Source organism: Scophthalmus maximus, chromosome 18 (genome assembly GCF_022379125.1).
Source record: "Scophthalmus maximus strain ysfricsl-2021 chromosome 18, ASM2237912v1, whole genome shotgun sequence".
Taxonomy (NCBI): Eukaryota; Metazoa; Chordata; class Actinopteri; order Pleuronectiformes; family Scophthalmidae; genus Scophthalmus; species Scophthalmus maximus.
Window position 1 is genome coordinate 17,459,194 of NC_061532.1, and position 25,807 is coordinate 17,485,000.

The 25,807-nt window shown below is 44.3% G+C and overlaps 1 protein-coding gene across 2 annotated transcripts in view; it reads right to left on the reverse strand.

Annotated features, from left to right (window-relative positions):
• Window positions 1-802: 802 nt before the first annotated feature.
• LOC118290247 (E3 ubiquitin-protein ligase TRIM9) overlaps window positions 803-25,807 on the reverse strand; it is a 35,068-nt gene continuing 10,063 nt past the window's right edge. Inside the window, exons 2-12 of one of the 2 annotated variants that reach the window (XM_035617784.2) lie at window positions 19,910-20,005; window positions 17,216-17,338; window positions 12,011-12,121; window positions 9,348-9,501; window positions 7,238-7,318; window positions 5,758-5,921; window positions 5,204-5,342; window positions 3,405-3,529; window positions 3,101-3,279; window positions 1,697-1,859; window positions 803-1,385 (exon numbers count right to left, since the gene is read on the reverse strand). In XM_035617784.2, the coding sequence (XP_035473677.2) occupies window positions 1,338-1,385; window positions 1,697-1,859; window positions 3,101-3,279; window positions 3,405-3,529; window positions 5,204-5,342; window positions 5,758-5,921; window positions 7,238-7,318; window positions 9,348-9,501; window positions 12,011-12,121; window positions 17,216-17,338; window positions 19,910-20,005 (1,383 nt within the window). In that variant the 3' untranslated portion in view covers window positions 803-1,337. The remainder of the gene's footprint in view (window positions 1,386-1,696; window positions 1,860-3,100; window positions 3,280-3,404; window positions 3,530-5,203; window positions 5,343-5,757; window positions 5,922-7,237; window positions 7,319-9,347; window positions 9,502-12,010; window positions 12,122-17,215; window positions 17,339-19,909; window positions 20,006-25,807) is intronic. The other variant, XM_035617785.2, reaches the window with a different exon arrangement.

The window sequence follows — 25,807 nt, forward strand, 5'->3', positions numbered from 1 at the left end:
GCAGCTTGAATCAACATGTAATGTATTGTTTGTACATCAACAGGAGTTAGAAATCCAAATAATAATTGAATTTCGAGGAAGGAATTTCTTGGGGGACGTTTTGGGAAATTCGCTCTCGCACTTTTGCGCCAAGAGTTCAGGCCCCGGTCTGTCATAGATGAGGTTAACATGTAGACTTTGTGCTAAGCTAAGCTAACTGTAAGCTCTCATGTGATGGACAGATGTGAGGATGGTATCCATCTTCTCATTAAATGTATTTGTCATAAATGTTGAAGTAGTGTGAACGGTTGCCGGTCTCATCGCTCAGTGACTTCAGCTGTTCTCCTCTGATTCCACCAGTTGTGTCACGTGTTGTGCAACTGGTCAATCAGAAACTCAAGTGGGACTAGATTCCTCCCTTCTTCATCTAAGAAAAGCTTCATGATTGAAAGGTAATTGGAAAAGCAAAAGTCGGCCACAACAAAAAAAATGCACTAAAAAGGAATTTCAGATCTCTCATGTAGTGAAAAATGAAATGGAATTGGGGCCCAACCCTTCCCAGGTTGCCCCCTGGCCAGTTCTTTATGAAGAGAGCTATTTATTTTCTTCTGTCAGGTTTCCGACACACAGATGAGAAATCATTTCTCCATTAAAACTCCCCAAAAAAGAAAACCAATAATGGAAAAGAAGTGAAAAAGCAGACGCCGGTGCGGTCGGAGCCACGACTGGGACACTTGCTTTTGAATATTTCGTGAGCGAAACAGAAACCACGACCCCCCACCCCCCCCCCCCCCCCCCCCCCCGCCCCCCCGTCCCCTGAAAGCACCTTGTTGCCGGAGACCCTCTTTTCCCCTTTTTTAATTGGTGGTGTAACTCTCTGATTGTATATCTGTCATAACCCCCTTTGTCAGTACAAAATGATTTGTTTTACTGCACAGTGTAGAAGTCGGTATTAACCGGTGATTTGGTCTCAGGCCTCGGGGCGTGACTTCAGGCTCTCGTTTTTCCTTCTCGTTGAAATTTACTGGAGTGTTGTCGGTATCCTGGAGGTCACAGGGCAAAGCCAATTGGATATGTGAAGAAGAAGAAGAAGAAGAAAAAAAAAAGGCGTATGGCAATCCACAGTCCAATCGTATTGTAGCGTATCCTATTTACGAGCCAATGACAACTTCCTTCTTCATCCCAAGACAACGGGGCACATTGACAAGTTAAATCCCGTCTGACATTGGAGGGGAAGAGATCCACGTAGGCGCGAAACCGAGGTTGCGTGTTTGACTCGGTGTGTGTTTTGCATCCAGAGCACGGACCTGGAGGAGGAGGAGGAGGAGGAGGAGGAGGAGGAGGAGGAGGAGGAGCTCCTACTGTTTGGTATTCTTTGGCACCTCCAGGCCCGTCAGTAAGGTCACCTGCAACGGACAAGCAGTGGATGAGCTCGCCGCTGAGGACAAACATCACGCGGGCCGCAACAGAAAGTGTCTGATATAAGGCGCAGACGCGTGAAACACACACACACACACACACACACACGATGAGTTGGATTACCGAGGCAACATTCACTTCTCTTTGCCGGAATCAAACACACTCGATAACCACTTGATTTAGTCGAACACATTCTTGAGAGCATCTTTTAACACAGATTCATTGACTTCATTAATTTTAATGTACATGATACAGTAGGGTTTTTTTCCGCTCTGCCTCTTTGCTCTCTGGACGTTACCTGTACGTTTCTGTTGAGGCTGACCGCCGGCACGAAGACCCCCTCCAGGTTGGCGAAGGCGGTCGGTCCATGCTGCACCTTGTTGACGAAGAAGGTCAGAGTGTGTTTGCTCAGGTCCAGCAGGACGCCCACGGTCGAGCCCTTGGAGATGCCTCCCTCCGCCCTACACGCACACACACACACACACACACACACAGTACAGTATAAGGTGAAAACAGGGCGGTACAGTGGCTCCACTATTGCACAAGAACAAGGTTCTAGGTTCGACCCTGGCGGTGGGTGTGCACGGTTGTCGATCTCTCTCAATGAGCTGGTGATGCGTTCAGGGTCTATACCCTGCGTCTCGCCCAATGTCAGCTGGCTGAGACTGGCTCCATACGATATTTTGATGTGACTACCAAGAAGCCGTGTTATAAGCAGGATAACTTCATCCAAGTATGCATCATTTTGATGATTGTAATGGATGACGTGGTGGCAGAGGACCACCTGAAGCAAAGCATTGTGGGGGTTTTGTCTGTATTTTCCCACACAAAGAACAACCTATTCTCTCCAGATGTTCTATTATGTTTTATTATGCACATGAGCATGAAGAGATTTTGCATCGTCTGCAGCCATTTAGCCTTTGTCTGTGTGGTACGTGCAAAACTAAAGACAAATGCTCATGAAATGTATCATTTTTTTAAAAATGCAATAGAGATATGATGCGTCTGAAGTATTCTTATTCATTTACTGTAAAAGGTGTGGCGTGGAAACTCGCCCCTGAGCAGTGTGCGCCAACAACGGAAAAAAAGATGGCCGCCTCAGGACACGGGGCTGTATGAGAGTTGAGGGCGCGGAGGGAGACGGACGGATCGATACGAGTCAACCGACACATGAGACCATTAATGGCAGGGGAGGAAAAAGCGGCACGGCGAATAAATCTGCTGTGCGGACGGAACCCGAGGAGGAGAGAGGGAAAGAGGTCAAGTCAGTTTCCTTTTCGACGGGTCGACTCTTCTCTTACGAGGAGAAGAAAAAACATCAACATTCTCTCGTGAATAAATGTTTAATGAGAGTTGGATCGCTTCCATGTGACACGGAGACGGTGCGGGGAGATGTTTTGATGTCTGCGGTCGTCGTCGTCTTCTTCTTCTTCTTCTACTGTTCCCTGGTGTGTTTGTTAGTTGGTATTGTGTGATGCCCGAGGGTCCCGCTGTCATCCTGCGCATACATCATTATACTGTGAGTGTGTGTGTGTGTGCGTGTGTGTGTGTGTGTGTGTGTGTGTGTGTGTGTGTGTGTCTGCCTCCGAGATGTGTGAGATTTAATGCAGGAGTGCCACCTCACAAGGTCCCTGTCTCCTGTTGTTTGCCTCCACACACAACAAGCATCAGCTGTAGGAAGCTTCCATTAGCGTAAACCAACCTGTTGGTGTGCGAGTTGTTGTGCATGAACCAGGAGCGGTTGTTGTCCACGTACATGGCCCACGCCTTGTCGTCCTTCCCCAGCATCATGTCTTTCATGGTGTTGATCCTCGCCACGCCGAACGCCGGGTCCGGGTGGTTGTCGTAGCGGTCGACGCTCACCTCCCAGTAGTGGGTGCCCTGGGTTCCGAGGGGAAACGGAGGCACATGTAAACATCAGTCTTCGCCGACTGGTAGGAATCTGATCCACTTCTACTCGAGGCCAATTTACTGGAGGTGTATGAAATAATCAAATGACCTGTTACCTTGGAGAACGCAGCGGTCCCCAGCACCACGCGGTCGTCGTAGCTGTTGCAGGAGACCGTCTGGTTTTCGTTGGACAGAACGATGTCCCGGTGGGCCGAGCTGGGGTCAAAGGTGAACCACGCCACTGCGATGAAGAGAAAAAGAAACGACGAGTCGGTCATGTTGCGATATCTGCCTGCCAATAATCGTTGCATCATAGTGTGTCCATGATCCCTGATTTGCTGAATCTACTGTCGGTCTGTCGTTGGATTTCCATCCTGGAATACGGACACATTCTGCTGTCGATACGAAAATACGTTCAATTTGTTCTTGTAATTAATAAAAATAAAATAAAAAGTCCTCATATGTTCTCGTGCTTTTACAGGATGGTCGCTTTGTCAATGTCCAATTTGTCTCGGCTGAATAAACATCGCTGGTATATTAGATTCATGCAAATCTTCATCTTCATCTTTATTAAATTCTCAATATAATCTGATGGAACAGAGTAACAGCTTGCCACAACATTAGCTTGAAAAAATAAATTAAACAAATGTTTTCCCTTTGCCTGTGGCCAGGGGCGTTTCAAGGGGACTATGGGGGCCCCAGTCAAAAGGTCCCTGGGGGGCCCTACATCAAACCGCGGGTCTTGTTAGGGGTCTTTCTGACCACGGTGTCGTTGCAGTCTCCTGTACATAGCCGATCCTAGAATTTAAAATTGTTCTCACAGAATTGTCATTGCTTTGGACTCATGTAATCCCGAGAGCCCCCCCCCCCCCCCCCCCCCCCCCCCCCCCCCGCTGCAACGCACCTGCCTGTGGGAATGTTTCAACAAGTGACAACAGGATCACATCAATATACTGTACAATCTAAGTATTAACAGTTGGTTCCTGCCGCACAGATTTCTGTATGATATCAATGAACAGCACATTTCTATACAATATCATATCTGCCAGGGCTTTTCTAGCTTTTCTCTCTTTGCCACAGGAAATCCCGTTTTCAGTGTGTCTGTTTCCCGGCCTCCTTCTTTGCTCTTTGTACTCGTGAAGACAACAAGAGGCATAACTCACAATGTCCTGCCTGCGTGTAGCTGCAGGAAGCTACAATCCTCAAAGAAAAGAGAGAGCGGAGGAGGACGAGGAGGACGAGGAGGAGGAGAGAGGGAGACGAGGCAGCGAGAAAGACGACAAGAAAAACAAAAAGAGGGGCGGGAGGGATGAACGGTTATCAGTCAGAGAACAGACTCTGGTGCCCATTGTCATTGTGGCTGGCACAGAGAGACTCTGAGTGTGTGTGTGTGTGTGTGTGTCTGTGTCCCACTGTGGTTATGAAGATTTTGTCACTGTCCCTTTTTTTCCCTCTGACCCCATTCTCTTTCCCTCAATTCACAATATTTCCTTTTGTTTCTTCCTTATTGTTCTTGTCCACTCCTTTCTTTTCAATTCCTATTCCCCTCTCTTATTCCCTTTCTTCTTCCTGAACCCTCCTCACCTTTTCTCTTTTTCCCCCACTCTCTGTCAGGGTTTCCTCTCCGCTTCTTTTCCCACTTCCCGTCGCTTCCCCCTCATTTCCTGCTCCCTTTCCTTCTCTGACCTTCATTTACATATCCTCATCCTTCCCGTTTCTTTCCCGTCTTTCCCTTTTCCTTTCTGGTTCTCGCTCCAGGAATATGAAGCTCTGGGTTTTCTCATCTTCTCACTCGCTCTCCATTGTTAGATAGATCAAAAGAAAATGGCCTGAAACCGTCACACACACACACACACACACACACACACACACACACACACACACACACACACACACACACACACACACAGCCTACCGTCAGAGGTCTTGAGAACCACCGTCTTGCTGTACGGCCCCACACCGATGGCACTGTAGGCCTTCACCCTGGCGTTGTAGGAGCTGTTAAAATGGAGGCCGTCCACAGTGCACACAGTCTCCTTCCCCACGTACACCTCCTGAGAGGACACACACACACACACACACACACACACACACACATTCCAGCATCATTACATATGCACGTTAAGCGCGGGGTGCAATTTATCGTTTGCCGATTACACTCAACGTCGACGTGCAAGTATTAGTAATTATGAATGTAGGTCAAGTGCTCTCACACTTACAGTGCCTGATGACGCGTGTTCTCTCACACACACGCGCACACACACGCACAACCATCTGCATTTGCCAGAGTTCAGCAGCGTATGGATTATTAATAATACAAATTTCGAAGAGGAAGCTACAGAAAAACCTAGTTGGACGCACTTTCCCGCACTTCTTTGATTATTGATTGCCGTGACAACAGTGGCAATCGTTCTACTCCGCCACACGCAAAGTTGTGCATTCAGAACCGATGTGCGTTCAGGTACCGACCCTGTACTGTCCGCCGTTGCCGTCGTCCAACTCCAGGATGTAGCCCTCGATGGGGCTGCCGGCGGGCGCCGCCACTCTCCAGGCCAAGGTGGCGCTGTTGTTCCTGGTGCAGCACTTCTCCAGCTGCAGGAGAGGGGCCGGCGGCACAGACGGTCCGGACTCCGCTGCGGAGCAGAGATCGGTTCGGGATTGGGTGAGACGTGAGGACCGCCATGATGGTTTCGGGGGATAGAGGATGGAGAGAAGGATGGAGAGGAGGGAGGGAGACGACACCGAGGGACATGGGTTGGTTGGCTGCTTGTGTTTAAACAAACCGAGGGGAGAGAAACAGGAGCTTGTACGTGGATCTAACGGGAGGAAAACAAGTCATTTACAGGGCAACGGCTGGGAATCAGGTGTGAGGACATTAGACACCAGCAGCACGACTTCCTCTGTTAGACGGATACAATCGTTGAAGACCACTGAATGTCTTGGAATTATTCTAATTCAATTTGGAACGTTTTTACTGCACATTTAAACTGCCCAGAGACTCAAACTCCCAACTGAGGTACATACTGAGGAAATAGTTCCTAATGGTAAGAGACCTCCATGTCGGTTGAGTCAAGACAGGAAGGAGGCAGTATTGTATCAAAAAGATTGTTTTGATTAAAAGCAATATATCTGTCTAACCTCAGAGGTGATAACCCTTGTTCCAACAAACAAGACACAACTACAAGTCAAAAAGGAGCTGAAGGAAACAAAATGAAAAATAAAACCATTGAGGATTTTGTTTGACGTCAGCTTCATGTCACAACGTCTTTACAGACAAATCCTTCAAGACGAACGGGGGGGAAAAAGACCCTGAGTGGTGACGACACAGGGGAAAGGCAGCAGTCGGGACACGAACAGTGTTGTAGGATCTTTGCAGTACACATATAGATAACTTTCAATATTCAAATGAAATATTTTCCACAACATTTGTAGCCAAAATACTTCTTTGATTCGTTCACAGCCAAAACACCAAATTTACCTTTTATTTAGAGGAATCTCTCTTTTTTTTCATACTTACATGAAGTATTTACTACAAATTGTTTTTTAACAGTGTATTTTTTTATAACAATCATGCCATTATTACTTGTTATATTCTGGTGTTTGCATTAACTAAATCTGGTACAATGCATCTATAATGTGAACGGGAAAGGCTGGTTTGGGAATAAGAGAAGTACTTCAGGCTACAAATTACTGTACCAAATTTTTTAAGGGTAACTTTGTGCTGCAGTGAAAGGCAACACTAGGTGCCATTCACTGGAGAGGAGCTGGAAAAACAATAACCATGCGGAGGAAGGAGACCGGGAAGACACCTTGGGACAAAAAAAGACCATTGAGTTTCCAACCAGAATGTCTGTGAGGGCCAACCGACGAGGAAGGAGTGACAAAATAAATCACGAGGAAGGACAACAGAGGTTTACTTTCAAAAAACAAAGTAGAATCTCTGAAATACCTCCTGGGCTCTCTGTCTCCATCTCAGCCTCACCACTGTCTGCCGCCTGCAATTGTTTCAATAATGGATTCTCCTGCACATCTGGAACGTGTGACGTTGTTTTGTTTTTTTGGTGTTTTAATACAAGAGCACATGACAAGAAGACGGCATATTAAAAGCAGCCAGACGTGACAAGCGAGGCCAGTGGAAAGACTGGGATTGCATTGTAAAAAAAAAAAGGAAAGATGAAAGATCCATCTCCCATTAAAGAAATAAAGAAATGGTCCTCCGTATGCAAATGATATGTAAATCTTGTGATTTTTTTTTCACCATTGAATTCTAGGTCAGGTTATTATCATTCACATCACTTCATATCAGAACATTTGGCTATTTTCAGAAGAAGTTATAAACATAGTTTCATCAATGTATAACGTTGTGTCGTCTGCGTATTAGGAAAACGTTTTTTGGGAAAATATGTGTTAGGATATTATAATATTTTTTTCGCCCGAATATCTAACAGTAGCTCCATACTTTTGATAAAAACGATGATGTTAGAGATTCGAAAAAACTTTTTTAACATCCCACGAGGTAACAAAAGGCATTATAAGCAAATTACCAACACATTATGAATACATAATCGCTGTAATTGCGCAATGTTTTAATGTAATTATTTATATACTGCACTAAACCGAGTGTCATTTCATTTTTATATGAAGGGTATTTGTAATAATAGCAAAGAATCAAAATGTATTTTGAATGAATGCTGTATTGTAACTCAGAGCACACAAACAATATATTTATTATAAAGCGTTAATGTTCCATATGGAGAAAATAATAAGCGTTATTTGCCCCTTTATCAACGTGACTAAGGTTGAATCCACACGATGAGCCCAAGAAATCCCCTCATCTTTTACTGCCTCGGTGGAGCATTATGAAAATAAATTATGCATAGAGCTGATTACATATTTAATGTACATTAACAATACATCTGGGTAATCTGTGGGAATGCAGCGGAGTGAATTTAAAGGACGCTGTGTTTACTCATGCATGCCAACTTGGTTGCCGGGTAGCAGAAGCAGCAGCAGCAGCAGCAGCCAATGAATCGCTAATCGGTTGTGTACACTGCTGTACGGAAACCTCACAAGGGAAGAGTGAGAAAAAATGTTTATGGGTTAATGTAAACAATGTTTGTGTATATTTGAGCTGGTTGTGTTCACGTATTTATAGATCATGTTCAGTTTAATCGTCATGAGAACTGCTCATCATGAGTACAGCTCGTCATGAGTACCCTACTGCTCGTCATGAGTACTGCTCATCATGAGTACTACTCGTCATGAGAACTGCTCATCATGAGTACAGCTCGTCATGAGTACCCTACTGCTCGTCATGAGTACTGCTCATCATGAGTACTACTCGTCTTGAGTACAGCTCATCATGAGTACTACTCGTCTTGAGTAATATTCGTCACGGGTACTGCTCATCACGAGTACTGCTCGTCTTGAGTAATACTCGTGACGAGTAATGCTCGTCATGAGTACTACTCGTCTTGAGTAATACTCGTCACGAGTACTGCTCGTCAGAGAAATAAAACTGTGTATATAACTCCACCACTGTAAAAAAAAAACACTGTAAAAATTCACTTATTCACTGATACACTTAAAGTGCAATAACCAACTGTGCAATATTTATATTTAGTCTCCATATACAACTATTGCTACTGCTCTGTATATAGTATTTATATACCTTTTTTATTGAATATTATTATTTTGTTATATTTTGTACATACTATTGCTTTTTTTTGTAAATTTCTTTCTATATTCTTCTGTCCACTTTGCTGCTGTAATGCCCAAATTTCCCCATTGGGACGTATAAAGGTATAGCTTTTCTTATCTGATCTTATCTTATCCTTTAACATTGACTGAATTGATGAATGTAGCACAACGACTCCAATGAGCTGCACTGTGGGAGAGGCGGGATCCGGCGGCCTATAGGTCGAGGCAGCTGAGCTCGGCACTGATTTTCCACTGGAGAAAACCCTTTTACAAATGTTGAGCGCAGTGCAAAAAACACAGGGACGTTCGGGAAAGAATGGAACACAAATTAGAAGAAGTGTGTGTTGGCGCCTGTGTACCTTTGCCCTGGCAGAAGTCGAGCAGCAGGATGGTCTGCAGCAGCGCGTCGGTGTTGAGGGTGAGGTCAAACTCGGGGCCCACTTTCGGCTCCAAGGCGCCTTTTACCCACTGGTCCTGAGACGACGTCACCCGCTTGATCAGGGCGTCTGAGATCTACACGCGCGCGGAAAAAAAACTGCTTAGCAGCGCACAGTGAGGGCGAACGTTTGCACCGGGGAAAGATACACGCACACACGCAGGGCAATCAGAGCACATGCATTCACTCTCTGCGTGTCAATGTGCCGGACGCCCTCGCTGCATTCAGACGAGCTGCTCTGAGCTGATCCGCGGCTTCATTACATCGTCTCTGACAAGAGAAGATGAGGCACGCATTAGTGCAGTTCAAATATTTAAGGATACGAATTAAGACCCCTCATCTGCTGGTAGGGAGCTCCCACTGCCTCGGGAAAGAAAGATAAAAAAATAAAAAAAGAAGAACCAAGTGAATACATTCCATTAAAACTACATTTGATTGCAAAAGAGGAAAAAAAAGGAAGAGATCGCTATTTTCTTAAAAGGCTACACATGAGCGGAGAGGGTTTGGAAGTTCAGCCTGGAGCATTAACGGCACAGCTCGCTTCGTTTTTAGCCCCCCCACTTCAGATTCGGTTGGAATTCACAAATGTTTCCCCGGATTTACATACGGAACCAAAACTCGCACCCTTTAGCAGCCGGGTCGGGGGTCGGACGTCGGCGATCATACAGAAGCGCATTATCGATACGCTATTAAATATTCAGACGAAGGGGAATGGAGGGGTGTGTGTGTGTGTGTGTGTGTGTGTGTGTGTGTGTGTGTGTGTGTGTCCCTCGGGAGCGTCTTTGATCTCCATCTCATCTCTTGCTCCATTTCTCATGTGCTCTCACTCTACAGGCGAAGAGAATCCTCCATCGACTCAGAGGCAGAACACACTGTAAATGTAACTGAGCGGCTGGAGAAGGTTTTAAAAGAACCCCGCATGTTCTTTGCTTTTACTTTCTACATGAAGTGTTTCTTCTTGCGTTGTAGTTGCGGTGTTACAGTAGGTGTTACACCGAATGCGAGGGAAAAAGATAATCATGTTTGTTTTATAAGTTGTATGACGTATGTATGAACCGACATACTCATTTTTACTCCTTTTGTTTGTGTACCAACAATGGGACATTTACAGATTGTGACCACGTTGTCACGTCACTTAATGTTTGGGTGCAGAGAGGAACAAAACTCTGATAAGACAAATCCTGAACGCCGGCAAGTCCCTCAACTCACGCGACGAACTATGTCGCATGTTTCTTCGACTGCCGCAATTCGACCAAATCGACCGAAATGCCTTTCGATCGGAGCTTCGTGGGGTTTTATTTGATTTACCGACGCACGGTTGATGAGCTCGTAAAGGTACGGGTTATGGATATGGTTATGGTTATGGCTGGGGTGAAAGATAACTTTACAGAATATACAACAGCCTTGATCTACGGTGAGGTTCGGTTAGCTGGAGGTCTACGGGTTGTCCACCGCTGACCCCTAGTGGTCGTGTCCATAACGGCCGCCAGAAGTCTGCGACCTTTCAAACGACCACATACATCGTAATAGGCTGCTTGAACAAACCACCCATGAGGGGGTTTTCTTAATAAAAGGAAAGACCCGCAGTAAACACCAATAACACGTATTGAAACATGCCATCAGTTCAAAATGACGTGTCAGAGCAATCCGCTGTGACGTGTCAAGGTGACAACGAGACGTGACGCGTGAGAGTCTCCAGGACCCCGAGCACCTTCGCCGCCGGTCCTCACCACGCACGGATCAATAACTCTCGCGGTCGATCGGCTACTGAGCTTCTGAGCGTGCTGATAGCTGAACTTGCCGGGGGGTCAATTGAAAGATCATCCGCCGCTGCAGCATTGAAGCGAATCAGAAGAATCCGGCAAATGTGTTTTCGTTCTCACCGACCTTCTGAAAGTCTTTCTCCTCTGACGACGCAGTTTTTATTTTTTTTTATTTCATTTTTTTTTATCTCTGCTGGCTTCGGAAAATAAATACTTCAACAACAAAAAAAAGTGGGGATCATATTTCAATGTGAGACCCCCTACTGTTTTTTTTTTTGCCTTTCAGAAACTTGAACTTACCAACTTTAATATAAAAAAAGGAGAAGGCTGCTTTAGGGCTCACAGTTTGATGCAGCTTGTGTCTCTGTGACATAGAACATGGTTTTTAATAGTTTAAATATGAAAGGTGAGTTGTAAGGCACAGAGACTATGACTACATGACAATACCTGATAAGTGGATATACATTTAATTTTTTTTCTGAGTGCATTAATTGATGTTTTGAGTATCTATTTTGACAGATAGATTAAAATAGGATCAGCTCCAAATTGGTGATTTTTAATTTTTTTGGGATAAATGGAATGACCGGGAAAAAAATCTCCAAATACTTGTGTGACAGTTTAAAAATGCTTTTTTAAATGGAAAAAAATGAAAAATACTGAAAAATAATTGAAAATAAAGCAGTATAAAAATAAATATTTTGAGAAATTGCAGTTTTACGTACCTACAAGTAGGCGGGGTAAAAAACTCAAGTCTCATCTTCTAAAGCAACAACACTTTTAGTGGCTCACACACACACACACACACACACACACACACACACACCTGGAGGAATCCACTGGGATCGTTCTCTTTGAGGACTTCCAGACAGTACTCCATCATCCCTGTGGTCTGACGCAGCTTCATGGTGCAGTGGGTGATCTGGTCACGCACCACCTGACGAAAGACAACGGAACACGGAAATGGGTTATTAATATTATTTCCATCAATTATTGGACCGTTGACCCCTGATGCCACAGTTGTGTCCGCGCTGAACTCACTGTAAGTGCCGCGCGGGCATTCGCAGTCTCATCGTGTTTGATTATACTTCGAAGGGGTTTATGAATTTACCCATGTGCAACAGCAGTTATTAGTGGAACAGCACAGGCGTGGGAAAAACGCCACGCGCAACAGTAGTTAATAATATACACCAGATTCATTTTTCTTTTAATCTGCTCGTCACGGCTTCATTCAAACAGAACGGGTTCTGTAATGCAGTCGTTCTCAAATCAAGGCCTTGATATGCACAGATTTTCTTTCCACCATTTTCAAATGGAAAAGTCTGGTTTACAGTCGGTGCTTGAAGGTTGGCAGGCACAAAAAAACCTCTCAAAATTCAGGCAAGCGAAACATAGGGGAAAAACGCTGGAACATGGACAGGGTAGGAAACAGTATAGGGACGGTGGCAGGAGCAGAACTGTAATACACAACCGACAAGGAAGACCAGGGAGCGAGAGAGGGACGATTGGACACAGGTGAAACACACTACCAGGGCACGGCAGACTGTCACGAAAGGAACCAGACACCAGGTAACACACAAGGTAAGTAAAACAGGAAATAACAAATAATAAGTCCAACCCCCAAAATCCCGAAGGTCATGAAATCCAATGAAAATGAAACATCAAGTTCAAGCAAAAGAGTATTTCCGAAGCCGTTCGCGTAAAAAAACAAAACAGCAAACCAGCAAACTAGGTGTCTGGCACACACACACACACACACACACATTTGGACGGGTGTCCCAACCAAGTCGCTCAGGGCTAATTGAAACCCAGCGAACCGTCGGCGCCTTATTAGCCTTTTGTTCACATCCAGTCGAACCCGCGGCACATTCTCAGCTGATCGATGATCTTAAATCATCCGCCCCTACCACTTACGACTAACTGGTACACGTGACAGGTACGTCGCACTTTTCCCAAAAAAAAGAGCTTATAAGACACAGAGATTAGACGGACAGAGAGGTTCCGTGAATCCGAGGTAATGAGTTGATCCGCTCAACAATGGCCGAGTCAGACGCGGAGCGAGAGAGTCGAATCGGACCGAGTCTCGGTGATTCGTTCCCTCGCGTATTTGATGGTTAATGAGATCACGCGTAATCGTCCAGCTGTCAGCTGTATGAAGAGAGTCGACTGGACGAGGATCAAAACACCGCTCAACACGCTGTGTGTGTGTGTGTGTGTGTGTGTGTGTGTGCGCGTGTGTGTGCGTGTGTGTGTGCGTGCGTCCAAGTGGGATTAAAAAGGTCAGAGGTCGTCACGAATTCCATGAAGCCAGCATCAGAAATACCAATTGAAAGTTGATTAACTTTTTTATAGAAAAAGCCTTAAAATGTTTGTATTATCATTTTGTGATCTAGACATTAATCATTATATCCTTATGGATCAATTAATTTATTCATTAAAGGTCTGAGCTATATTATTGATTTTTTTTGGTGGTTATTTTTGCTTTATTATCTTAGAAACCACCTAATGGGTGAACTTTAACGTGTACAAGTTTCATTCACGGACATGCGATTCAGAATTTGGTGTTAAATTAGGTAAAAAAAAAGTTATTATTATTTACACTTAATACATTTGGTAGTAACCATTAGGAGGTGTGGTTTTAAGCTACATCTATATAGGAGAGTTAAAGATCGAATCAAAGGTCAATAAAAGGTCATTAAAGAGGGAAAAAATAAGAAATCATGTTTTTTTTCTGCCGTATGTATGTATTTTTTTCCATGCGGCTAAAATGACCTCATACCAAAATACACACACCGACACTTAAGTCGTTTACCAAGAGAGAAGGAAAAAATTGCTTTTCCATTCAGTTTGGCCAAAAACTTTTCTCTCCTGTGCAAACACCACGAAGCGTGAGGCATGACGACAGCATGACGACGGCATGACGACAGCATGACGACAGCATGACGACAGCATGACGACGGCATGATGACGGAGTGAATCCCAGATTTATTTCAATTTCCTCCTGTCCCGCTGAGACGCGCTGTCGCCGCCCTCCCTGCTGGTTGAAGGGGCTCTTTTGTCATTATGTTCCATGTGCAGCTGGAAAAGGGAAGGGGTTGGGGGTGTGAATATGGAAGCGCACACACACACACACACACACACACACACACACACACACACACGGAATGTGACTCACCAGGCTCTTCGCCACACTCTGCGGCACATTTCAGTTCAAATGAGAGCAACATCTTTGTGGATGATATTTTGTAATTCAGGCAGTTTTTGGGAGCATCTTTACAGTCTTTGAACACATAATGGTGTTGTGCAAAAACATCTATATATATATATATATTTAGCAGGATTAGAACAGAAAGGAAATTAAAATATTCATAAATAGGGTTAGGGTTGTACTAGCTGCAAACAGGAGCGCAAATGCTCCGCTTGTTATTGTTATTATTAAACTTAATTAAAAAACGTAAAAAAAAATTAAAACTACTTCTCAACAGCACAAAACTGGCAGGTTAAAATAATATTGGCTTCTGACTCGAGTAAATCCGCGATTGGATAAACCTTAATCCCATTCATTGAAGCACTCAGACACACAGTCGCCCGTACGCGTCGGCGAGAAGAGTGAATATTAATCCATCATCTGCTGGATTATGGCTGAAACTACACAGTGCGTGAGCAGTGTTCGGCGGGTGTGCGCGCTCTCGGATGTTTCTCTTTACCAGAAGTAAGTTATAGACGTGGAAAAAGCTTTGGGAAATTTTGTGGTGACATTTTTGGAAAATTAAAAACCATCGAAAACATCATCCTACCATCAACTCGTCTGTACAACCCGTAAATATAATTTTAAAGAGAACAGTGATATAAAGAAGTATGTAGTAATTTATGTTTTTTAATATTTGCAAAAAACGACGTCATGCATAGCAAAACAAATAGAAGCATTTTTCCAGGTAGCCCTGCCTCCTGTCGGACTGTAGACACGCCCCTAATGCTAAAGTGATGTCATCACGACGCCACTATGGAGTCAGAAAATGACATCATAGAAGTATGGCTATGCATTTACTTCTGCAACCAATAAGATGAGAGACACGCTAACAGCTCAGGTAGCTCAACCAATCAGTCGTCATCCCGCGGTATAAATGACGTCACGATGACATCATTATGAAATGGCATCTGATTTGGGGATGTACATTACGCCGCCACTCGATGCTTTGGATTTGATATTTCATCGTTGCAACTACTTCTTGATCGATTCAGAGTCATTTAGATATCTCAACATTAAGTTCATTCATAGTTTCACATAAACAATGTGACACACTGATGAAACTAACTGTAGACAACAGCGAGTATTTCTACACGTTCTTTGAAAGAGGAAACCAAAATATGTTGCTTTTGAGGGATTAAGCTTTTGGCTTTGGTGAATTTTAGATTATTTTTTTCTTGTGTCTGATCAGAGCCGCATCAACAAAAACAGATTTAAAGCCTGGTAAGGGCTTTACATAAAAAAAACACAAAGAGAGGCCAAAGAGTGAGTTCGTATGGAATTATGAAGATGTTACTGACATGGATCATGTTTCATAGCCTTCTGCTGGCAGCTGTGATTTCTTGACACTGCGGTTACATAACCTGTCACAGATGAAGTCGTCCAAACAGAAAAAAAACACAATCAATGTTCAGTTCAATGATGCATTTGAGGTCAAGCTGTATATTCTAGTTGTGGTATAGTTGTGTGAAAATCTGCAAATCATGCGAGAGAGAGAGAGAGAGAGACTGAAAAACCTGGTTATGGAGTTCAACAGTTTATCTTTTCATACTTATAATTACTTATAATTTCATACAATAATTAAATACACGTGTGTGTGTTGGGTGTGTGGAATCTGTGCGACGGATACGACGCTACATTGAATGTACACATCCGGTTTTAAACCACACACGCAACAGATTAACGTGAACCTGCAGGAGGAAAATCTGTCCACTGGGATCAGAATTTATTCGATATTTCTCAAGTTGCTGCTCCTCAATTTCTGTGAATGGGGGCCAACATTTCAGTTTTGCACATGTCTATATCGCACCAGATGAATATTCATTCATATGAAGATGCTGAATCTATGTCTTCCCTTGTCCCAGCTTCATCGCAGCCCTCCAGCTCTTTGCCCTCTGCGGCTCGAGTCTCAATCCCCAGCCTGCAGATAATGACAACAGCTGTCCTCGGGGCATCCGTCCAAACACCCGCCCTCCCCTCCCGTCCCGCCGCCGCCCCCTCCGTCCCCCCCACCATCCAGACGGTCAGTCGGTCGGCGGGCACGTTGACGCTGGGCAGGCGTCCATGTGACACACTGGGACTTAGGAAAACCCCGGCGGTGGATTAACAGAGGAAAGTATGAAACATAAACGACATTGCGAGACAATGACAATTCATTTCCCAGAGAAGACTTTGATATATTTGTGGTTTAACACCTGTCGAAATATGTCGACGGGTGTTTTGTGAGTTATTATCTATAACTGATCATCTTTATTCACGACATGATTGTTTCTTAATTTATTGTGATGAATATTCAAAGCTGGAGATAAATACCGAGTTTTTCGCAAAGCTTAACAAAACTGCTTAATCTACAGGAAGACATTACTTTGCCAGGTTTCACGGTTTGTTGCAGTTTGACGAAGTGCAGGAGTGGAAAGCTAGACTTCGTTATTTCTTCAAATCAAATAACCCTAAAAATAATGCTGCTCGCTTTAGGCGGGAAAAGAAAAAAAAGGAGTTAAGCTAAGTTTCTTTTACGTGACATTAAAGAAGTTAACCGAAGAGGATGAGGAGATGGAGAAGTTGTTTGTACCTTGTATTTCGTGAGGACACTCATTGGCATCATCGTTCCCTAGCCCCTTACCTTGACCTTACCCTGACCTAAAACCAAGTCTAAACCCTAAAGCGGCCCTTTGAAAAAGAGCCGACTGGCCAAAATGTCCTCACTCCGTGAGATGGTAACTCCGCACAGGTCCTCACAAAGACACATATCCGCCTGACGGGGGGTAAAGAGATGGGCCTCACCTTCAGCTTGTACTCCTTCTCCTTGGTGACCTTGGTGAGCATTTTGGCTTTCTGCCTGGTCAGCGCCTCGATCAGGGAGTCGCACTGAGCCACGAGGCACGCTTCGAACTCCACGCCGCTCTCCTGAACCACCAGACACACACACGCGCGCACACACACACACACACGCACACACACACACGCACACACACACGCACGCACACACACACACACACACACACACACACAGACAGTACAATCAGAAGGAGCTCATTGTAAAAAAAAATAGACATCATACTGTAACACACTTAAATCACCACGGGGCCTAAAAATAGATCTGTTGGTGTCTTTTGCTTCATTCAGCTGAAGAGCTGCTTTGTGTTTTTGGCCGATTTGTGTTAATTTTATCCGCCGGATCTTTTATATTCTATTTTTGTCTCGACTGCATGAATGTTAGATTTCAATGTGAACCATCATTAATATGACAGACTCCAGATAATATATATATATACACACATTCACCATCTGTGCAACTGGCATGTTTTCCAGTATTTTTCGCTCGTGTCAGAAATATATGTACATGAAAATACTCTTTACATACAGATAGTATATTATCTACAGTATATTTATTAACTGTTTCAGTATGTATTGATTCGCTTTGACTACTTGAATTTTGAAAACACAGAAATATGATTTAACTAGCTAGTTAAATCATATTCTTCAGATATTTCATCTTTATTTATGTCTTTACACTGTTCTGTTCTCCTATTACAGGAGTTTTCTTCGGTCTGCGTCTTTTGGGAGAAGGTGAGTCAGAACTTAAAGCTACGCTAATGAGGGCTGGTACACGTATCAGCCAGCAGCCCCTCCAAAAGCCGATGGGAAACCCCAGTGCACGGTGGGTTTCTGTGCAGAGGCAGGAAGTCACGGATCCACAGGGGCTTATTTTCCACGCGATGAAGAAGATGAAGTCTTGGATAGCAGCGCTTTTTCCAATCAAGCTTCCTCCACTTACGGACTGATCTCCAAAGAGGATGAAGATTGGTTTTTTTTTATTCCCCCACTCCCACACTTTTTCTTTCTCTTTATCCGCCCATCTCTCGCTGCTCTGTGGCTCTCTCTCTCAGTCAGGCAGAGCAAAGACAAGTGCCAACAGTTCTTTTTTTTGTTTTTTTCCTTCTCTGCTGGGCAACTCCACTTCATTCCTTCACGTTCCGGACTCTAAGTGCCTGCGGCCCACAAGATATGACGACAGTGAGTGTGGGTGTGTGTGTGTGTGTGTGTGTGTGTGTGTGTGTGTGTGTGTGTGTGTGTGTGTGTGTGTGTGCATGACTGGCAGATGCTGTGCGAGAGCTCAGCTGCACAGCAATGCTGTCCACAGGGGAAAATACTCTCACACTCACACACACACACACACACACACACACACACACACACACACACACACACACACACACACACACACACACACACACACACACACACACACACACACACACACACACACACACACACACACACACACACACACACACACACACACACACACACACACTTGACATTTGGCTGTTATAGTTTGTTTTAGCGATTCAGTGGATTTAACGTCCCGGCTGCACAGTGTCGGGAGTCCAACTGCTTCGCTGTGACTGAGTCACTCGGCACCTCGAGTCCGCTATCAGTAGTTTCCTCAAAACAAGATTTATTTCATTTTAGAAAGAGAAAAAACTGTGTACAATTATGTAAAGACCTTTTACGTGTTTAGGAAACCGATGAGACACGGATATAATCGGTTGCGGTAGACCCCCGTTTCTCCCTGTGCTCGCGGAGAAGTTAAGGGAAAGTCCAAGGAGAACAGGCCTGAAGCGGCTGGAATCTGGAAGAGGTTGAAACTGTTCATAGCAAGAAACGGCCCCTTACTGGGTAGTTTAGTGTTTTTGAATAAAAACAACTTTTTTATACCTTGAAAAAACAGCCATATGAGCTTTACGCAAGCAATTCATTGGTGTATTTTTAAGTCCCGCCTCTATGGTTTAACATTTAGTGGAGTTGGGTTAAGGAATAGTGAAAACATGATTAAAGTAAACCAAAGCAATTTGAGGATTAACCTCCAAGTGTCAAACGCTAGTCAGGTTCAAATCCTCCAAATTAAACAACCAGAACACACGTTTTTCTGAGCGTACGCCGACGACAGCAGTTTCTTCCAAATCTATTTCGGAATCTATTTTCAAGTTGTAAACAACTTAGTTTTTTTTATGACATGACAACACTTTGGTTAATGTTTGGTTCGTCATCACAATGACAATAAATAAACATTTGGTTAAGATGAACATAATTACTGAAAGAACTGTGTGTGTGTTTTTTTTCTGGAGAGGAAGACACTAAAAAAAATTTAAAGAAAATAATAAAATGAAAACTTGACAAATAAAACTATAAGGGAACACAGACCATACGAATAAAACAAAACAAGGTTCTGTCAAAGAAGAAGTTATCTGTAGGGTTATAATAGACCCCACGCCTCACTTTTATTTGCAGGTGCATTACATTCTGGGCTATTGAGGAGAAATTGGTATGTTCCTCTTCTCTTGGATGAATTTAAGTCTGAGATAACAGCATCATTTTCATCCATTAAATTCAAAACTCCACTGCTTAAGGATGATATCGCAAATGTACAATATACTGCATTAATGATCCGTGTTCCCCGTGGTGTTTCTGTACCTGTATCTGCTGAAGCATGTTCTTGAGCTGAACCAGGAACTCCTTGGCGTCCTTAGCTTTGTCGGAGACGCCGTTCAGGGCCTGGGAGAGCTGGCACTGCAGACAGAAAACACACAATTACTATACAGAGCGAGGAGAATGCATTTGCATCCGGAGGTCCACTACTGCACCTATACATTACGACGAAAAGGAGGAAGTTGCAGGACGAGAAGAGCAAATTGCAGCTGACGTCAAACTGCAAAAATTGATTATTTCATGTCATAAAGTCACTGAGAGACAAGAACTTACACATCACGTGTAATGTGGAAAACATTAGTCCTGTATGGTTGAAACGTTGCTCTCATCGTTCTGTGAAAACCAGTACGACCAGCGATACACCGAGGGCTTTTTCCCTAAGACGTCAGTTATGTAATGGTTTAAACCCAGCGGGACGCTCGCTCTCCCTGGATGCTCAGATTACAGCCTGATCCCAGCCTGAAGCAAATTAACTGGTTCCTCCTCCTCCTCCTCCTCCTCTTCCTCCTCCACTCACTGGCTCAGACCCTTCGAAGTCTTAATAAAGGGGATTAAGTTTGTGATCCAGATTAGAATCTGATCTCGATCGGGGACCAGAAAATTCATGCTGACTACAAGATGGAAGCGGGGGGGGGGGGGGGGAATTAAACAAATGATTAGATTGATACTAATGATAAAAACACTGATCCTAGACGTTGTGGACGCCTCGAGCGGGGATGTCGGGTTGATGTCCTGCAGAGTCGTCACAGTAAGGAGATGAAAAATTCATTCATTCATTCATTTTTTTGATTCACAGATGATCTTGTAATTTCAGACCCTTGCTGCCTAACCACTATTCCTTGACCCTGATGGAAACATCAAGAGGTCAAGGAAAGATGTGAAGGAGAATCCATAAGGATAAAGAAAGAAAATCCGACTGAACCTTTAGCTTATTCTTTTTTTTAAACCAACTTTATTTATAGCAAAGAACCTAAGTAAACCTAAGTAAAATAGACACATTTGGTATTGACCCCGGCCCGTCACCTGATTTCTCCACGTTCACCTGCTCCCTCATCAGCTCCCTGGTGTAAACTGGTTCACTTCTACTTGACGTCCCAGATGTAGAGTCACAGTCTTTTTTGTGTTTCATGTTTTTTTCCCCCGCCACTTTTCGACCTTCTGCATGTTTTTGGGGGTTTAATCTGCCTTTGTCTGCACGACCTTTAACCTTTGTTAACTCTTCACCCGTTTCCTCCTGTGTTGATCCCGAGCCATGAAAACTGTTTCAATATTTACACACCAAACAGGATTTAACAAAAAAAAATAGTTATTTGACATTAGAAAAGTACAAATATTGCGATTTGCTTGAACTTGAACATAAACTTCATACATTGTCTTCAATCTGAGACAAACAATCCGTCGACAAGTTCGTAGATCTGAGAGCTCAGACTCGACGCTGCTTTGTTCCTCACTGAATGATCTCCGTGTTTACTCTCCGCCCAGTTTTTCTGATTTCCATACAGTAGCTTTTAGCGGCCGTGAATTTATAATGTGGAATATTATAAATGTCAAGAGCTGTTTGCATCTCTAGCCTGCTACATGGAGCGCTAAATTACCACCCGGGATGAGTTTCACGACCAGCGTTGTTTATTTGATTGACTGTATAATAATCTCCTCTTGAAATTGAATATCAGAAATTGAATATGAGCATTTTGCAATATGTCTCTGCAGCGCGCGTTAATGCCGCGCCATGCAGATTATTGTTTGTTTATCTGTTGGGTTAATTTGCGTGCGAGGGGCGGCCCGGAGATTTGACAGTGAAGATGCAGCTAATGTTCCGTTTATCTCGGCCCCGCAGCCGCGAGCGTGAATGAAATACTGACGCCGGCAGTTAGAGCCGAGCAAAACCATGAACACAGGTTAATTACATGTTTAACCCCTGCAGTGCCGCCCCTCCTCGGCATTTCACCACGGCCTCCTTGAAGCCTTTTTTGAAAAATAGTTTAAATATCCTCTCATTGTAAATATTTTCATCTTGTACCTTACGTCTTGTCATGCATTTGTCATGTATCTTTGCTTTCTATCTTGAAGCACATTTAGTGTGTGTGTGTGTGTGTGTGTGTGTGTGTCAGTCACTGGTAAACACCAGACAGGACGGGACAAAGGAAACACACACTGTTCCACACACATACACACACACACACACACACACATGCCAAGCTGTGATGAATCTGTTCTGCCGTCGCCACACTCGCATTTCCCACCTGCTTCTCTTTTTCTGGATGGTGGTCTTATGGATGCACACACACACACACACACACACACAGCCAGCAGCCAGAAGGCGATATGAAGGGGGCGTAGCTCCAGTTTTGTTAATAGAAATCATAAATAACGGCTGTTTTTGCTGCACAGTGCAAAAGTCAGATTCGTGCTGTGACAGCACATCAAGTCTACACTCAACACTTTTATTCAGCAACATACTTTTAATGTTTTTCATTTTTTAACAATAAAGGAAATCTAAAAAATAGCTTAGTTTAAAATGACCAATGAATGCATCATAATCAATCAACCTACACAAAAGTGTGTATCAATTTCCATAGTACAACTGTTTCTGTCAATTCACTGTAAGTATAATCTCCTTTCCACTTCTCCACAATGACTAAACTACCCCCATACAGAACAAACACACACACACACACACACACACACACACACACACACACACACACACACACACACACACACACACACACACACACACACACACACACACACACACACACACACACACACACACACACACACACACACAGGTCTTATCCCCGTCCGTCCGTGCTGTCCGGAGTCAGGAGGACGGACACGTGGAGGTCGTGGTTCACAAATCAACTCAACCCTTCTGTGGAGCTTCTCACTGCTCCTCAACCAAGAGGCCATCTGGCCCCGCAAGCTGTGTGCGTGTGTGTGTGCGTGCGTGCGAGTGTGTGTGTGTGTGTGTTAATGCTAACAAGGCGATGACTGATGTGCCATCCTGCTCCGGTCAAAGCTCTGAACCACATCCACCCATCTGCTGGTCTGCCGCTTCATTTACTACAACACACCTCCTTGATTTCATTCATTGATTTTCTTAAACCACAAGTTCTTTTTTCAGAGGAGCTGGAGCATGTCCCAGCATGCATTGTGTGGAAGGCACACCATCAGTAAGTGTGGTGATTAAAGCAACCAGAGTCAAGACTGTCGAGGCATTTTTCTTTGTCCTTCATTTAACCAGCTAAAGGGTCACTGACGTTGAAAACTAGTTACCAAGGAAGCCCAGGCCAATAAAGCGACATAAAACACATAACATATAACATCAGTAAACATTTTCCTGAGGAGTTTATGGTTCAATCTCCAGTTTCAAGTCATCTCCAATACAGTGTGATGTTCATTTTGTAAATTGATGGTCTCATTTAGAGTCAAATAGAGGATAAAGAACCATATATGCATATGGAATTTGAGACTGTGTGATTGACAGCTAGTACCGTCCAATGGGTGCAGGTCGCAGGTGTAGTAGGCCATGAAGTGTCCTATATAGATATGGTTACATCTGCTATAACAATGGAAATGTATGTGGTGCTTTTCTTATAATGTTGCCTAAAGGAAGCATATATGAAGTGAAAAGTATCGGTCCCAGCACGGAGCCTTGTGGAACTCCGTGACTAACTTTCGGAAGATTTGTCGTTAACGTTAACAAACTGAAATCTATCAGATAAGTAAGACTTAAACCTGGTGCTTCTAGTGCTGTTCCTTTAATCCCAACAATGTTCTGGAATATAACGTCTGAGAATAAAAACATGTCCACCGTCCGAGGCCAAAATATCAAACTCGAGGCCTCAAAACGGTAGCTGGGTGACGTCACAGTGGTTTCTCCCATAGTCCCATAAGGCAGTGACATAACTCCTGTGATTATTAAATATCATGTTGTTCTTGTTGTTGTTTTGGTCTTTGCGTTGATTAGCTAGCAATTTGTTTTCAATTACATGCTATTTAATTTGTTATTAAAATAAGCCACGCTCAACCTTTGTTGTCAATAAATTGCACCCAAAAACAAGAATAAAATGTAAAAAAAAAACCTTTCGTAAGAATCATTATAAAGAGGCTTTAAGATGCCGGCGGAAAAAAAATACAAAGGCTGAAACCACTGCCCGACAAAGAGAGTCCAGGTCCTGATGCGTCCACCTCCAAGAGTATACCAGTGTTGACAAGTGTGACTTTGTTGTCGCCTGCAGGAAAAAGGACCAGTGGGTCGCGAGTCGGTGTCGAGACGCGGAACAAAACAGAAACATGAGAGAGGAATCACGTGGCGGAAAAAAAAGGAAATTGAAGGTGGAAAAAAAACAAAAACAACAAGGCACGATAGGAAGCAGAATTCATCTCAGACGGTGCACATCCATGCGCCCGCCGAGCGAGACCGTGCGTCCACAAATCCAAGTCCTTCACCTCCTTTGTTTCTTTTGTTCGCCTCCCCTTGACCCTTTTTTTTTGTTCATCCTTTATACTCCTATAAACGGAGTATAAAGGATGAACGACCCCCCCCCCCACTGTCGGCACCCCTCCCAGAGACAAGTGCCTTTATCTCATTATCTTATTGTAGGAGCGACGGAGGGGTCGTTCATTCCCCGTCGGGGACATTCACGGAGGCCCAGCTGAAGAGACGGCTTCGCGGACGGTGAGCTGCTTGAGACGTTAAACTGCAGGACGTTTCCGGAGCCGCATCAAGAGGCTGAGCGTCTGAAGACTTTTCCAACACGGGAAATCCGTCGGCGTAGATACGCTCCATCATACAGCAGACTTACAGAAATAATCTCCAAACTGTTCAAAGTGGTCACGGTTAAATATCCCTGCGCAGCGTAGATTGAGTGTTTAGTGTAAAAGGGTGACGGTGATGGATGGATCATTGGTTTTCAATCCAGGGTGTGACGAGGAGAATGAACGAAACGCAGAGCAACAAGAAGAAAGGCTCCATAACAGCGGCCGTGTGGTTTGTAGTCTGCCAGTGTGCTGCTGTGCGACGCACGGCGACAGTGCACCACTGGTCTAATGACTTGTCCCTCGACCACGCGGCCCAACGAAGGTTCAGGTTCTTTTCCCCGGAGCCGAGGACGCCGAATGAAAACAAGAAACCAGTGGTTGAATTCGACGCCGGGCGTAGATTTGGCTCGAAGTCAGAGGGGAAACGGAGTGAATATATTCACCTGCACCTTTTGCGAAACAGCTTCAAGACAACAGTGGATTTTAAAAAATTAATATATATTAAAACATGCGCCGTGTACGTACAGTAAATCTATCCAATCAGGCGACCACAAATCTCCGGCCACCATGAAAATCACACTTTCCCACCGCAGCTAGCGTTAGCGTTAGTTGTGTGGATCTCAGTAGAGCGGCAGCTCCACATCTCGTTGCAGCTACACGTTCACCGACGTCAATGTGTCAGACGACTTTGCTCCTCTCTTAGTGTATGAATATTAGCAGAACCCAATGCAGGTCGCGCAGCCACAGAGCAGATGCGTTTATACTGCGTTAGAAGATCATTTCCACCAGACGTTATCAGAAGAGTTAGTAATCCGTGACGGGCCCCCCCCCCGAGACCCTCGTCTGTATTGAGGTCACAGTGGTGAAGACCTCCGGTCAGAGTTCCAGCGGCGCTCGCGAGGCGAGGATGTGCCGAGACAGCTGATGAGAGCGAGGCTGGGAAAAGTTGAGGGTTTGAAGTTGGAAAACACAGAGGTCCAACTGGGTCCAGACACAGAATCTAGGAACATCCCCGCGTTTTTGCTCGTTTCCAAAAAGCACATTTCATTTAGCGGAACAAGAGGATGGGGGGTTACCGTGGACACCGGGGGAACAATGGGGCGTCTCTCTCTCTCT